The 12,114-nt window shown below is 41.6% G+C and overlaps 2 protein-coding genes across 2 annotated transcripts, besides 29 other annotated features; both read right to left on the bottom strand.

Moving 5' to 3' along the window:
* Window positions 1-12,114: part of a sequence feature (sequence corresponds to BAC RPCI93-11J15) that runs on past both edges of the window.
* Tb927.8.6360 (hypothetical protein, conserved) lies at window positions 122-2,821 on the bottom strand (the record flags this gene model as incomplete). The annotated part of the gene is made up of 1 exon (XM_842373.1): window positions 122-2,821. One exon carries the CDS (start codon window positions 2,819-2,821, stop codon window positions 122-124), a length of 2,700 nt encoding a protein of 899 aa, XP_847466.1.
* Window positions 3,264-3,325: a sequence feature (T-rich).
* Window positions 3,771-3,801: a microsatellite.
* Window positions 4,285-4,364: a microsatellite.
* Window positions 4,667-4,688: a microsatellite.
* Window positions 4,928-4,947: a microsatellite.
* Window positions 5,045-5,087: a sequence feature (AT_rich).
* Window positions 5,528-7,891, bottom strand: Tb927.8.6350 (hypothetical protein, conserved; the record flags this gene model as incomplete). Its single annotated transcript, XM_842372.1, has 1 exon — window positions 5,528-7,891. One exon carries the CDS (start codon window positions 7,889-7,891, stop codon window positions 5,528-5,530), a length of 2,364 nt encoding a protein of 787 aa, XP_847465.1.
* Window positions 8,874-8,956: a sequence feature (T-rich).
* Window positions 9,129-9,157: a sequence feature (AT_rich).
* Window positions 9,213-9,280: a sequence feature (GA-rich).
* Window positions 9,402-9,485: a microsatellite.
* Window positions 9,502-9,541: a microsatellite.
* Window positions 9,636-9,665: a microsatellite.
* Window positions 9,747-9,767: a microsatellite.
* Window positions 10,060-10,087: a microsatellite.
* Window positions 10,088-10,120: a sequence feature (AT_rich).
* Window positions 10,230-10,257: a sequence feature (AT_rich).
* Window positions 10,324-10,377: a sequence feature (AT_rich).
* Window positions 10,427-10,447: a sequence feature (AT_rich).
* Window positions 10,463-10,491: a microsatellite.
* Window positions 10,579-10,623: a sequence feature (T-rich).
* Window positions 10,860-10,936: a microsatellite.
* Window positions 10,990-11,016: a microsatellite.
* Window positions 11,155-11,176: a sequence feature (AT_rich).
* Window positions 11,299-11,341: a microsatellite.
* Window positions 11,660-11,680: a sequence feature (AT_rich).
* Window positions 11,747-11,914: a sequence feature (T-rich).
* Window positions 11,949-12,029: a sequence feature (T-rich).
* Window positions 12,069-12,114: part of a sequence feature (T-rich) that runs on past the window's edge.

Raw genomic sequence — 12,114 nt, 5'->3', positions numbered from 1 at the left:
CACTGTGCGCCTGCACACCACCGATAAATATACATATATGTATATACGTGCTTGTCTGCATATTCATATACTCACTGAGGCGTCGGACTTTAAAAAAAAAAACCGCCTAGGCAAAAACCGCCTAGGCAAAAACCGCCCTATAAACGCTCTTCATATACAGGAAACTCATACGTAAGTCATCCGTATAACATGCCATTCTCTTTTGGCATACGCTGTTGTTACTGACACATTCCCTCTCGCTTTCTACCGGTGCTGTGCGGGAACCCACGGATGGCTCACATGAGGAAGCACTACTTCCGTTGCTTTCAGCAACCTTCTTGTCTGCACCGCTTACGCTCAACTCGGGTGAGTGAAGAATGCCGCGCTTGGGGCCCTTGCAGAAAGTGGAAGGCGGTTCCTTCGTTGAAATGGACTCTGCCATCAGTCGCGCATTAACAACTACCCGATTAAGCTGATCACTAAAGGCTTTTGTTACAACCTGAAGAAGTGGTTCCAACGCAGCAGCTGCATGCACGTGCCGCCACGCCGAGCGCAGTGAAGGGAATAGAACTTCCCTAGTCTCCACCGCCGCGTTTTCTCCCTCCTTGCCACCACTTTTTGAAGGCACAACCGGGGCACCATGTTGCTCTAAGCTACCACCAAATGCCACCCCCCTCGTGCGTTGCTGTTGCCGCTGCGTCCACACCACCAGACGATGCTCTAACGCACCGTTGAAATCCTCAATCGCATGAAGGAGGAGTGATGTACAACGGGTGCGGCACTCCCGCCGAGTGTCCTCCACGAGAACCAGCCACTCCTCCGCCCACTTGTATGACATGCCCGGCTTGTGGTATCGCTCTGCCCGCGCGCAAACTGCACGTTGGTGGGAGATGAGCGTTGCAAGTGTCTGCACGATGCGCCGCTGCTGTTGGGATTTTGGAGCCGGTACGTTGGGTACACTGTGCCGCACCAGAAGTGTTGCAGGAGCCTCAGGTCCTGACCAAGAGCTGTCCCGGCCGCTCACGAATAGATGCGCTGCGAGCTCTTCGAACGAATCAGTACCCTCGTCGGCGCTGCTTTCAAAAGAACCGAAGGCAAGAACTTCACTGGTCCATGGTCCCTTTGTTGTGCTGTTGCGGTGCTGTCGAATAGTGGAAGCAACGCTTCTCATAGGCTCAAGAAGGAAGCGGTGTGCGAACTCCATTAGCTCAGCGGCGGTTGTGAATGGGCATGCGGTAGTAGTTTCTGCTTCATGGGCGTCCTCAGTTGCATTCCTACCGATGCTCCCTTCACCACTAACATTGCGGAGCAGAATTTCGAGTCTTCTTTGCATAGTGTCAAACGAAAGTTCCACCAAATGAGTAACACGAAGGAGAAAGAGGATATCACAGCGCTGGGCGAAAAAAAGAAGACCCCAGAAGTCAGGGAGAAGTGCGTCAACATTTTCAACGCAACTCCTCACCTTTTCGAGCACCCCCGGGGAAACAAGCCCAAAGCTAAGCGTGCGCTCCACAGCAGCGGACATTCTACCATTGCCCACATCTTCACGAAGTCGCCTGATGTGTGCACTGTAGGTGACGGTGCGTGATTCACTTTCTGTGCAAGTTCCGCTGGTTAAACTGTCCCCGTTACTGCGGTTGTAGGTTCCGGCCCCCAGCATTTCACTTGTCGGATCAACATGTTTTGGAATGGCCGCATCTGCTTTTTCAGGGGGTTCAGCTCCGCAGCCACATTTGGCACAGGTAAGTTCCTGTTGCTCCTTTTCGAAGGCAGAAAGGGCACTTGTCATGCCACGCGCTGCTAAATGCTTGCATATGGCCGCTACGATGCTCGTGTCACGACACGTGCATTCATTTTCTTTCAGCTCAACCACGGGCCCCTTCGCTTTCCCTAGGAGGTGCGCCAACACCAATTTCTTCGTAACGTCCTCACAGTACCCGTCGATGTCAAAATTAAAATAACCTCCGCGTGATGCAGCCTCATTAAGCACAGAACCCACCGCGGGCTCCGCCTTCCGCTGCTCATCATCCTCTCTCTTTTCAGCACCGGTTGCGGAAATTGGCTGAGGAATGGGCGTTTGCCGTGCTACCGACGGAAAAATAACTCGCACCGCAACGGGAGGAACGCGCCGAAAGACCCCGACTGCGGCGTAGTACCCATGTTTTGGTGTGCGACGGCTCAAAACAGCCGTAAAGTCAAGGATTTCCCCATTGAATGTGAAGCGCACTGTTCCATCCAACAAATTGACAATGCATCCCACCGTGTCGCCTACTCGAAGTCCCCTAAAACGCCGCCCTTCTTGTTCCTCACCTTCAGCAGTTCCATTTTCCCCACTTGCCGCGGCATCACCGTTGATACTGTCGACATTATTTCCTGCGATGCTTCGTGCGCGTGTACCTGTAGGGAACCGTACGACTTCTCCCTCCCGTTTCCCATTGGCATACACCATGCGCTGTGAAGTGAAGAGTCCGACACTATTGGCCTCTTCTCCCGGGAGCCCATTCGATGGGAGGGACCGGCGGCACACGCCGATTACCAACGCCGGTTCCGACGCCCCACCACCACCACCACCTCCTCCTCCTCCAGCGGCGCCGGAAAATTGGACCTCAACCTCGAAGTAAAACACGCCGCTGTTCGGGTGGATGGAGACGTCACTCTTGAGATGAATTCGGGAGCCGGTTTCACGCTGTCGGACCAACTGGCGTCTGTCGCCAGATGGGAGAAAATGCACGAAAGATATGCTTGAGTTTTGTGAGTTCTGCAGGAGATAGCCACTTTGCGCATCGCTACCACGACCTTCCAAACGCTGCGGTGTGGGAAACTGCCACCCTGAGTAAAACATATGCCAAAGCCGCTATTGCAGCACCGGTTTTTTTTTCCCCTTCCCTTTCCTTTTATATCCCTTTCTGCGTGTGCCTTTCCTGTGAATGTCCGCGCCTCGACGGGGGTTAATAATGTAGTATGAATTGGGCCTGTGGATCAAATTATGTGAAGGCTAAAGCACAAGAGAAGCTACTGACAGGATTAGAACAAGAGACCGTTCACTACTTCTGAAACGAGACACTGACGTGCACTCAGTCACACTCCACACGTATATATTTTAAATGAACAGTAACATATACACATATGTTTATTTCTTCCTTTGCGTACCGAAATCTCTAAGGCGCTGCTCCCGGAGGTAAAGCTGTGTATTGCATATATTGAAAAGGAGGGAATCCTGGGGGAAAACGAACAGTTGTGGCGATTTCGTGGCGATACACCCCAAATACTACAGAAACCCACTCAAGAACAAAAAAGTCAGAAAAATAAAAAGTAAAAAAATGAAAAAAAATTGAAATAAAACAAAGCATTTGCGCCCACGAACGTACGCGGATAACGGCTGGAAAAACTCGGCGGCTACCCTCGCGGCACCCGCTTCCCGGAACCCCCCCAAAAAAAAACAGAGACAACAATAACAACAAAAACGCATATATTTTGGATGACGTAATGAAGCTAACGGCCGTAACTCCTTTTCTACCCTTTCCCTCATTTTCTACAGTTTCAATGGCGTGGCTGAAACAAAACAAAAACCGAAAGGAAGCAAACAAACAGCGCGTGCGTGAAAAGCTAGTGAACGGACAAACTAAAATGTCTGTAAAAGGGTAACTCACAGAGGTTGACGAAGTGCCACATGGCAGTAGACTAAACAAGAACCCAAAGGGTCACACCAGAGGGGTGAACCAATAAAAGGGGGGAAAGAAAACAACAATTGTACACAAACTCATACGAGGAGAGGAGAAAACGAAAAGGTAACACACCCATATATACACACACACACACACAAAACAAAAAGAGATATGAGGGGTTCATTATTTTATGTGCCATTCCTCTCCTTCTCTTTGCCGTTCCCTCGCGCTTTATTCATCTTTCCATCAATATTTCCGTATTCACACTCACTTTCTTACTTTTATTTGCTTTAAAATTAGTTTCTGTTTACTGCCCATTCTCTTTCCCACATTTTCATCATCAACTCATTAAATTTCATTCTCTACGACCACTCATTTAGCATTAAATTTTTTTGAAATCCCTTTTAGTCTCTTCACTCACATACATAAAAAACAATATTATCACATAAGCAAACAGAATCGACCGTAAAAATATATAATGAAACAAAGTCTTTGTAGATTTGCACCTGAGACCGTGAAAATAATAACTGTTATAATTAATTAAGCGAAGGGGGGAAGTGCGGGAGAACGGGAGTAAAGAGCAGAGGGAACCTATGACATGGCTCTAAGTAGCACATACCAAGGAATGCACAATGCCGAAAACAACAACAACAACAGCAATAGTAATAATAATATCTATAAATAATAACAATAATAATAATAATGAGAGTATTTATAATACACACATATGTGAAAACAATGGTGAGAGGCGAAAAAAAACCAAATACAAGCCCGCAGTCGTGCGACATGAAAACTCTCACAAACACACAAATGTGCATATAAATACACTCAGTGGGCTTTCGGGGATTAACATCAAATTTGCAGACTTCCCACTTTTCCTATTTTTCTCTCTTCCTTTTTCTTCCGGACCAACAAATTAATTTAAATTTAAACTAAATTCGTTATTTAATGCCTAAGTTACACCTCTGAAGGAGGGGAATTAAAAGAATTCTCGATATAACCATTTGCATATCCCCTTTCCCTCTTTTCTTTTCTTTTCTTTTCACTTCCTCCACACTTCCCATTTTTTTTGTTCATCTTTCTTCTTTACACTTGAGGTTCTCAATCATTCAAACGCGCATATTTTTCCCATTCGCTTTGCTTTGCTATTATCAATTCATTTCGTTACACCGATAGTACGAGTTTCTCAAAAAAGAAAAACACGCAAAAGTTAAACAAGGAAAAAAAAAACAACGCAGCCATGCAGGCGCTGACATAACAACGACTGAAAGTTGTCTGTGCGCATATATATATATATATATATGTGTGTGTGTGTGTGTTGCATAGGAAGTGTTGAGAAGAAGGTGAATATTAAAACAAAAAACAAAAAAAGAAAGAAGGACAGAAACACTGGCAAATCCAAATTTAATAAAAAAGATATAATTATAAAAATATGTATAAAATGGCGATATATCGATACGATGTGTTGACAAGTATAAAACACTGATGGAAATGATAGTAGTCAAATAACAAACATGGAAAACTAGAGGAAAGCACACACACACATATATATATATATATATGGACGAGGAAAAGAAAGGTAAAAAAAGAACAAACACCACAAATATGAGCGTTTTTCTTTCTTCTTTCTTCTTTCTTCACTTTGCTCTGCTTTCCCCCCTTTATTTTACTCTGGAGAGGAAGGGGGTGGGTACCAAGTTCACACTTCACTTATTAGAGACACCATACCCCATAAGTATCGCAGCTCTGTCATTCTACAACATTTCCGTTTATTCATGCGAAGAGAAACGGAGGGAAGGGAAGGTAAGGAAATAAATTAAAAAAACAGTAACTCAAAAACGAAAATGTGAGGAAAGTTCTGGTGTGCATAATCTGCCATAGTTTCAACTCCCTCGCCTTGCCACGGTCAGACAGGGGCTCAAATTCCTTCCATTGCATATTTTTCGAGGCAAAATGGTCGGTTCTGTACCCCGTCGGATCCCCACGTCATTTACGTGTGATAAACAACCCATAGTTCCAGCTTCAAAAGTACTCAATGAGCCGCCCGAGCCTCCTGCTGCAGCTTTTATGTCCCGTGCAGCACTAGCGTTTCTTGCATCATCCTCACGCCCAATAACAACATTGCTGCCATCCAAACCAGTATCTGCGCCTTGCCTCGGGCCGTACCTTTTGTTGTAGGTGTACATGTTTGGTATTTCAACGGCTGTGGAGCGGAGGGACCTGCTCGACAGCGCTGTTGTTGCTTCACATTTCCGCGTTAGAGACCCCATCCGCGTGCACAAATTGTCGTTATGAATGCGGAATCTCGATATTGGAGAAGCCGCTACCCGCACTGGCGGGGCACCCGACGTAAAAAGTAAGTTTGTGTACTCCTTGAATTCCTGTGGCTTAATGCAGAGGTCAAACTTGAGCATCTTGATAAAGAATTCTTCCCACAGGTTAAGCGTCTTGGTATTCACCCCGAAGGCGTTGGCGAAGCAACGGTTGCTGACGCTCCGCAGCTCCAGAACCTTCGACACAACGCGCGCAGAGGTGAGGAAGAGACGTGGTGCATTCAACTCCGTGACAAGGATATCAGGCCGCCGCATACAGAGGCGGTCAAGGAGTATTGCCGCTCCAAGAAGTGTAGCGGGTGAAATAAACGTCAGATCCGCCAGTCGGTGCATGAAATCATGGAAGGGCCCCTGCGGGGACATTTGCCTCTCACAGAAGATATGTGTTACCGCGTTCGCCTTTTCTTGTTGTTCCAGTGGTAACTTCCCACTCTGCTCCACTACGGCGCGTAACGCAGCGGCAATAGGAGGCACAATCTGTACAAACTCCGGTGCATGCTTCGCGCGCAGTGCATCCACTTCACTCATCACGCCACCGTGCGGACTTCCCGCCGCAACCTTTGCAAGCGGCTGCTCGTACGGTGACGATGTGAAAGGGGCCCTTTTGGCCCGTGCGATGTGTGACACGTCAGTGTACTTACCCATAAACGGCCCCAGCGGAAGGCTCAGTGCTTCAAAGATAAATGTACGATACTCCCCTTCGTAACTTCGCGGTGGAAAGAGATACGCCGTTGGCAGCGGTTCGCACCCGAAACGGCGAGTGAGTGCAGCGAAAATGGTCCCCGGTTCGGAGAGAAGTGCTTCAGTAACACTGGAGTTGATAATGGGCCGCAAGCATGAAACAATACTCGTCTCACTGAGGGAATACTTTTTGCGGAACGCCCACAGACGGTAGCGTGGGGATGTTGCACTGCATTCAGGTCCGATCTCTACACACACACGTCGAATAAGTTCCTCCTCCCGCAGAATGTAATCAGTCTGAAGCAACGAGTCTCTCCACCAACTCGGGCGCCTATTGAGATCGTACATTGTGAATAGGGCTTCCAACCTCATCTTGTAGTGATTGGGTTCGACAAGCAAAAGCATGTGACGGTAAATCAGCTGCTCACTGTAGCCATCTCGCAGCATCGCCTCTACATTCGCCTTTTCCAGCACGGGCCTCTGGGAGACGTATGTGGAAGTAAACCGCTCCTTGTCGCGTAGGAGGCGCTGCACAATAACGTCGCGACCATCATACGGGTTGACCCCAAGAGAGCAAATCATGGCACCAACGCTGTGGCCCACAACACGTGTGACTAACTTCGTCCGATAAACCTCCTCCGTTGCAACTGAAAAGACGCCAATGCCATCCGATGTGGTACGTGGATTTGCGTTTTCAGTGATCCACCGCACTGCAGAGAAGCCTAACCGGCGCTGGCGGACTCCAATTGAGACCCGAACCACCGCCCTCAACCCAGTGGGACACGGGAACTGTAGCGTGGCGGAGTTTCCCTTTACAATAACGGGTTGCTCGCCACTGCTTCCCTCTGGGGCTTCCAATGATGGAGAACTGCTCAGTGAAGTGCTTGACTCACATGTGGCATCCTTCTTTATACCATCAAAGTCAATCAAATATGTGTCACCTCGCAACACCATGGCGGTAACAGAGACAGGAAAGACGTGCTCCGGTAATGGGAGATGCATGATTCGCCGCTCACGATATGTGTACTTCACAACCGGCCACATCACAATTTCTAATTGCTCATAGCGTGGGTCAAGTCGGCCCAGTTCCGGCGGGAGATTGTAAAGTGTATGGATAGAAAGTACCAACTGTACGAGGGGAAACGGTTCATCCACTGGTAGTTCCCACAACGACATATCAGCCGTCTGATGATCAGCGCAATGCGCCTTCCCTGAGGGGGTTTGAGCAGTCATGTGAGCGAAGCGTGGAGAGTCGACAAAAAAAAAAAAATAATGCTGTCGGTGAAGCAGTCAACAATAGCGGCGCAAGTCACCGGATTTAGAGAGATTAAATAATACTATCAATAACTTTGTACTTCTTTTTGTTTCCCTTCTGCAAAAAAGAAAAAAAAGGAAAGAAATTTCTTCCCTTTTGTATTACTTTTTTTTTTTTGCCTATCCTCTTATTTTCAGACACTTTTGCGTCTGCGTAACAAAAACCCAGGAAACAAGGGGATAAACGGAGTACTTTGTGCCCAACGGTGAAAGGAAAGAGAAAGAGAGAGAGAAAAGTGGGTATCGATCAATCAGTTGTAGTGAAAATGCCTTATTTTCACTGGAGAATTAAAAATCCCAAAGGAAATAATGAAACGCACACACACACACACAGAGATATATATATATATATAACCTCAAATGCTGTGATTGTCTAATTGTCGTATTTTCCTTCCCTATTTCTTCGTGCCGTTTGTCTCAGGTCGTTTATCAGCTTGATGCAACTTTTTATTCTATTTGATTCTCAACTTATACTTCCTAATGACAACAATTCCTTTTACTTTCACTAATAAATGATTATCAAAATAGTAAGATAGAAAAAAGAAATAAGGAAGAATAAATACTTGATTGATTAAATAAGAGATGATCACGCATTACCGATAGAAGTAAACAATATCAATAGCACGTAATGCAACAACAACAACAAAAAAAAAACAAAATACGAGCACTTGCGCATCCATTGCGAATTATGGAATGGAAAAGTAAGCGAAACAATAGCGAGGAAAAAAAAAAGAAGTGAATGGGAAATGTGTTGTGAAATGTAATTCTGACGTAAAATCGGCATCCAACTACTCATAAAGTCAAAACACAGACACACACATAAACATAAACATAAACATGAACATGAACACATGTAAGAGGCGACCACCAAAGTATTTTTGCCTCATTACCTTTAATTCGCAAACAAAAAAAGAATGAGGAAAAAAAAAGAAAAGAAAAGAACATATGCAAATACAAAAAAAGAAAGAAAAGTAAAAAAAAAAATGGTCGAAAATGATTTTCCGATGACGCTTCCGGTCAAACACTAACATCCAAGCATGGATATGAAACAGTGTTAACGACCCAAAGAAAAAAAAAACTGTAATGATAGTAATAATAACAAATTAGATTTAAAATGTTATGGAAGACCTGTATAAAAATTAACGAAAAGAAAAAGAAAATATAAATATAAACATATAAAAAAAACATAAAGCAGCGTCAAAAAGAAAAAGGGTAATAAAATGACATGGAACCTATATGACTTTCTTTTCATCATTATTCTTTTTTTGTTTTTTCCTTTCATACTTTATTTTTTTCTTTTTTCCTTTCACCTTATCGTTGCTGTTGTTTTTCCTTATAGTAATAATAAACGTTCACAAGTAGATATAAATAATAAATATATACAAAAAGGGACGGGTGTTTGTTTATGAACACGCCAAAAGGATCCATCAGTAATGATAACAACAATAATTATTATAACCATTGATATAATAACGATAATAATAATCATTAGTGTTAATATTACTGATAATAAGACGTGGATGTCTCTTTTTCTATTTTTATTTATTTATTATTATTATTATTTTTTTTACCACGCGTGCTTGCGCGTATTTGTCTGTTTGAATGTGTGAGGCGGGTGTGTGTGGGGTGTGAAGTTTGAAAAATAAAATTAAAAGGGGAAGTGATATATATATATATATATATATATATATATGTTAAAAAATTCGGTATAAAAATTTTATTCTCAAAAGATAAAAAGAAATGGGAAAATACACCCGCATGCCCACATGGCGAAAACAACAACAACAACAACAACGAGAAGAAGAAAAAAAAACGATGAATGGAACGAAAGATATAAACCGAAAGATGTTGACGTTTTCAATAAAAAAAATGAAATGAAATGAAAGATGTGAGGAGGTGTTGCTGTAGAGAAATAAATTTAAAATAATGAAATTAAAGGGGGAAGGGAGGAAAAAAAACACACGCAAACACACACGAAAGCAAAAGCGACTTTTGCAATTGGGGACAGAGTTGAAGGAATTCAATGGTGAAGGATGACAAGGACAGGAAGAACGGTGGTATGAAAAATTTTATTCTTATTTTTAATTTTTCTCTTCTTTCTTTCTTTCTTTTTTTAAAAAATAATAATATAAAACTATTATTATTATTCTTCTTCTCTTTTTTACCTCTACGCTTTGAACAACCGTATGAGCATACAACACAACGGTAATAATTATTTGCTTTTAGTTTGTTACTCGCATGAAAACCGTCAGTATTCTTTTTATTTTTATTTTTTTTTAAAAAAAGAGGGTAGAAATTCCGGTACATTTATGTTTAGAAGCGGAATATACCTCATGATGAAGTGAAGTGGGATAAATAACTATAAATATTTATTTGTAAATAAATGGATAAATATAAATATTAAAGATATGGTTTGTATGAAACGTGACGCACCATTATACAAAAAGTTTTTCGTTTATTATTATTATTTTTTTTCTCTTTTTTTTGTGAAAAGCAATACAAAACAAAATAAAACAAAAAGATAACAGGTGAAAGAAACCTGCAGCCCTGTGGAACAAATCCAGAGGTCGCAACAATAACTGCAGGGGTCGCGAAAGTAAATCACCAAAAAAAAACAAACCAAAAAAAAAACAAACCAAAAAAAAAACAAACTCTCTCTATTTCCATTTCTCACCGTTAGCCATCAAAACTCCCTCACCGTTATTATTTCAATTCCCAAACCTTCCAAATGCAAATTCACTCAATTCACTTAAATACACCCATTGACTCTTTAATAATTTCATCATTTTATCTCTGCTTCGCTATTTTCTTTGATATTTTCTTTGGTCTTTATTTTATTTTATTTTTTCCTTCTCCTGCTACTTTCAGCGCCTTACACACAAATATAAATAATAATAATAATAAATGATATTAATAGAAAATTATTATAATGATAAAAGAAGTAACAATGATAGTAATAATAATTATTGTTATAGTTATGACGATAATAAAGCAAAAAAGAAAAGGAATCGAAAGAGGGGGGAGGGGGAGGGGGAGGGGAAGGGAAAATTTAACATTGAACAAAATATTAAATTACCACTTCATTTAATATTATTTCGTCCTATTGCTTTCAAATATAAGTTGCTTTTATTGTAAGTTTCCCAGTGCAAGTCCATTTTTTTCCCTTCCTTTTTTTTTTTTCGAAAAATATATATAAAAAAAAAAGAGACAAACACAAGCATACATTTGAATACATTCTGTTTTCCTTCCCTTCAACCCTTTTCTTTTTCTTTAAATATGAGTGATTTCACCTACTCGCCTTCTCACTTTTATCGTCATACTTTCCGAATAATAATAGTAATAATAATAATAATGATAATGATAATAATACATAAAGGCGTAACAATGCGTAACAGGAGTGAATCCAAAAGAAAAAAATAAAATAAAAAGGGAAGAAAATCCTCTTTTCCTCTGCTTTTTTTTTTGGTTTGCCTCATTTGTACATAAATGTACATTTAAACAAGTATACATAAATAAACATAAATATATACTTATATACTTGTTTACTTCCCCTCTTTCATTTAGCTTCGCAGTGGCACAACAAAAGCAGAAGAAAAAACTTTCTTTCTCTTCATTTTCTTTTTGATTTCTACCCCACGCACTTTAACCTTTTTTTAAAAAAATTTCTCTTTGTTACTTATCACTTTCTTTTTAAAAAAAAAAAATTATCCCTTTTCATAAGCAAAAACAATAAAAAAAAGCATGGTGAAGCCGCCACGGCGTTTATTTTTCCCCAAAACAAACACACACACACAAAAAAAAAACAAAAACGCAAATCTTCACAGCCGATTGCAACACACAAACAACAAAAACAACAAAAACAAACAAACTAAAAACAACAAAATCAATCGATCAAAAAAAAAAAAAAGAACAAAACTTTCTTCAACAACAACAAAAAGAAAATGATAGTGGTGGGGAAGAGAAGTAAATAAGGCGTAACAAAAACAAAAAAAACTGAATGAATTAATGAAAAATAAGAAATAGAAGGAAGTAAATGATGGTAAAAACAAAAACAAAACAGTTGGAAACTTCCGCTCAACAACAAGAAGAAGCTCTCAGAAAATGAAAAACAAAGAGGAAATGGAAAGAAAAAATCACGGACA

The sequence above is a fragment of the Trypanosoma brucei genome, chromosome 8 (genome assembly GCF_000002445.2).
Source record: "Trypanosoma brucei brucei TREU927 chromosome 8, complete sequence".
NCBI lineage: Eukaryota > Euglenozoa > Kinetoplastea > Trypanosomatida > Trypanosomatidae > Trypanosoma > Trypanosoma brucei.
The sequence above is the reverse complement of the archived record's forward strand: the minus strand, read 5'-3'. Positions and strand labels throughout refer to the sequence as shown.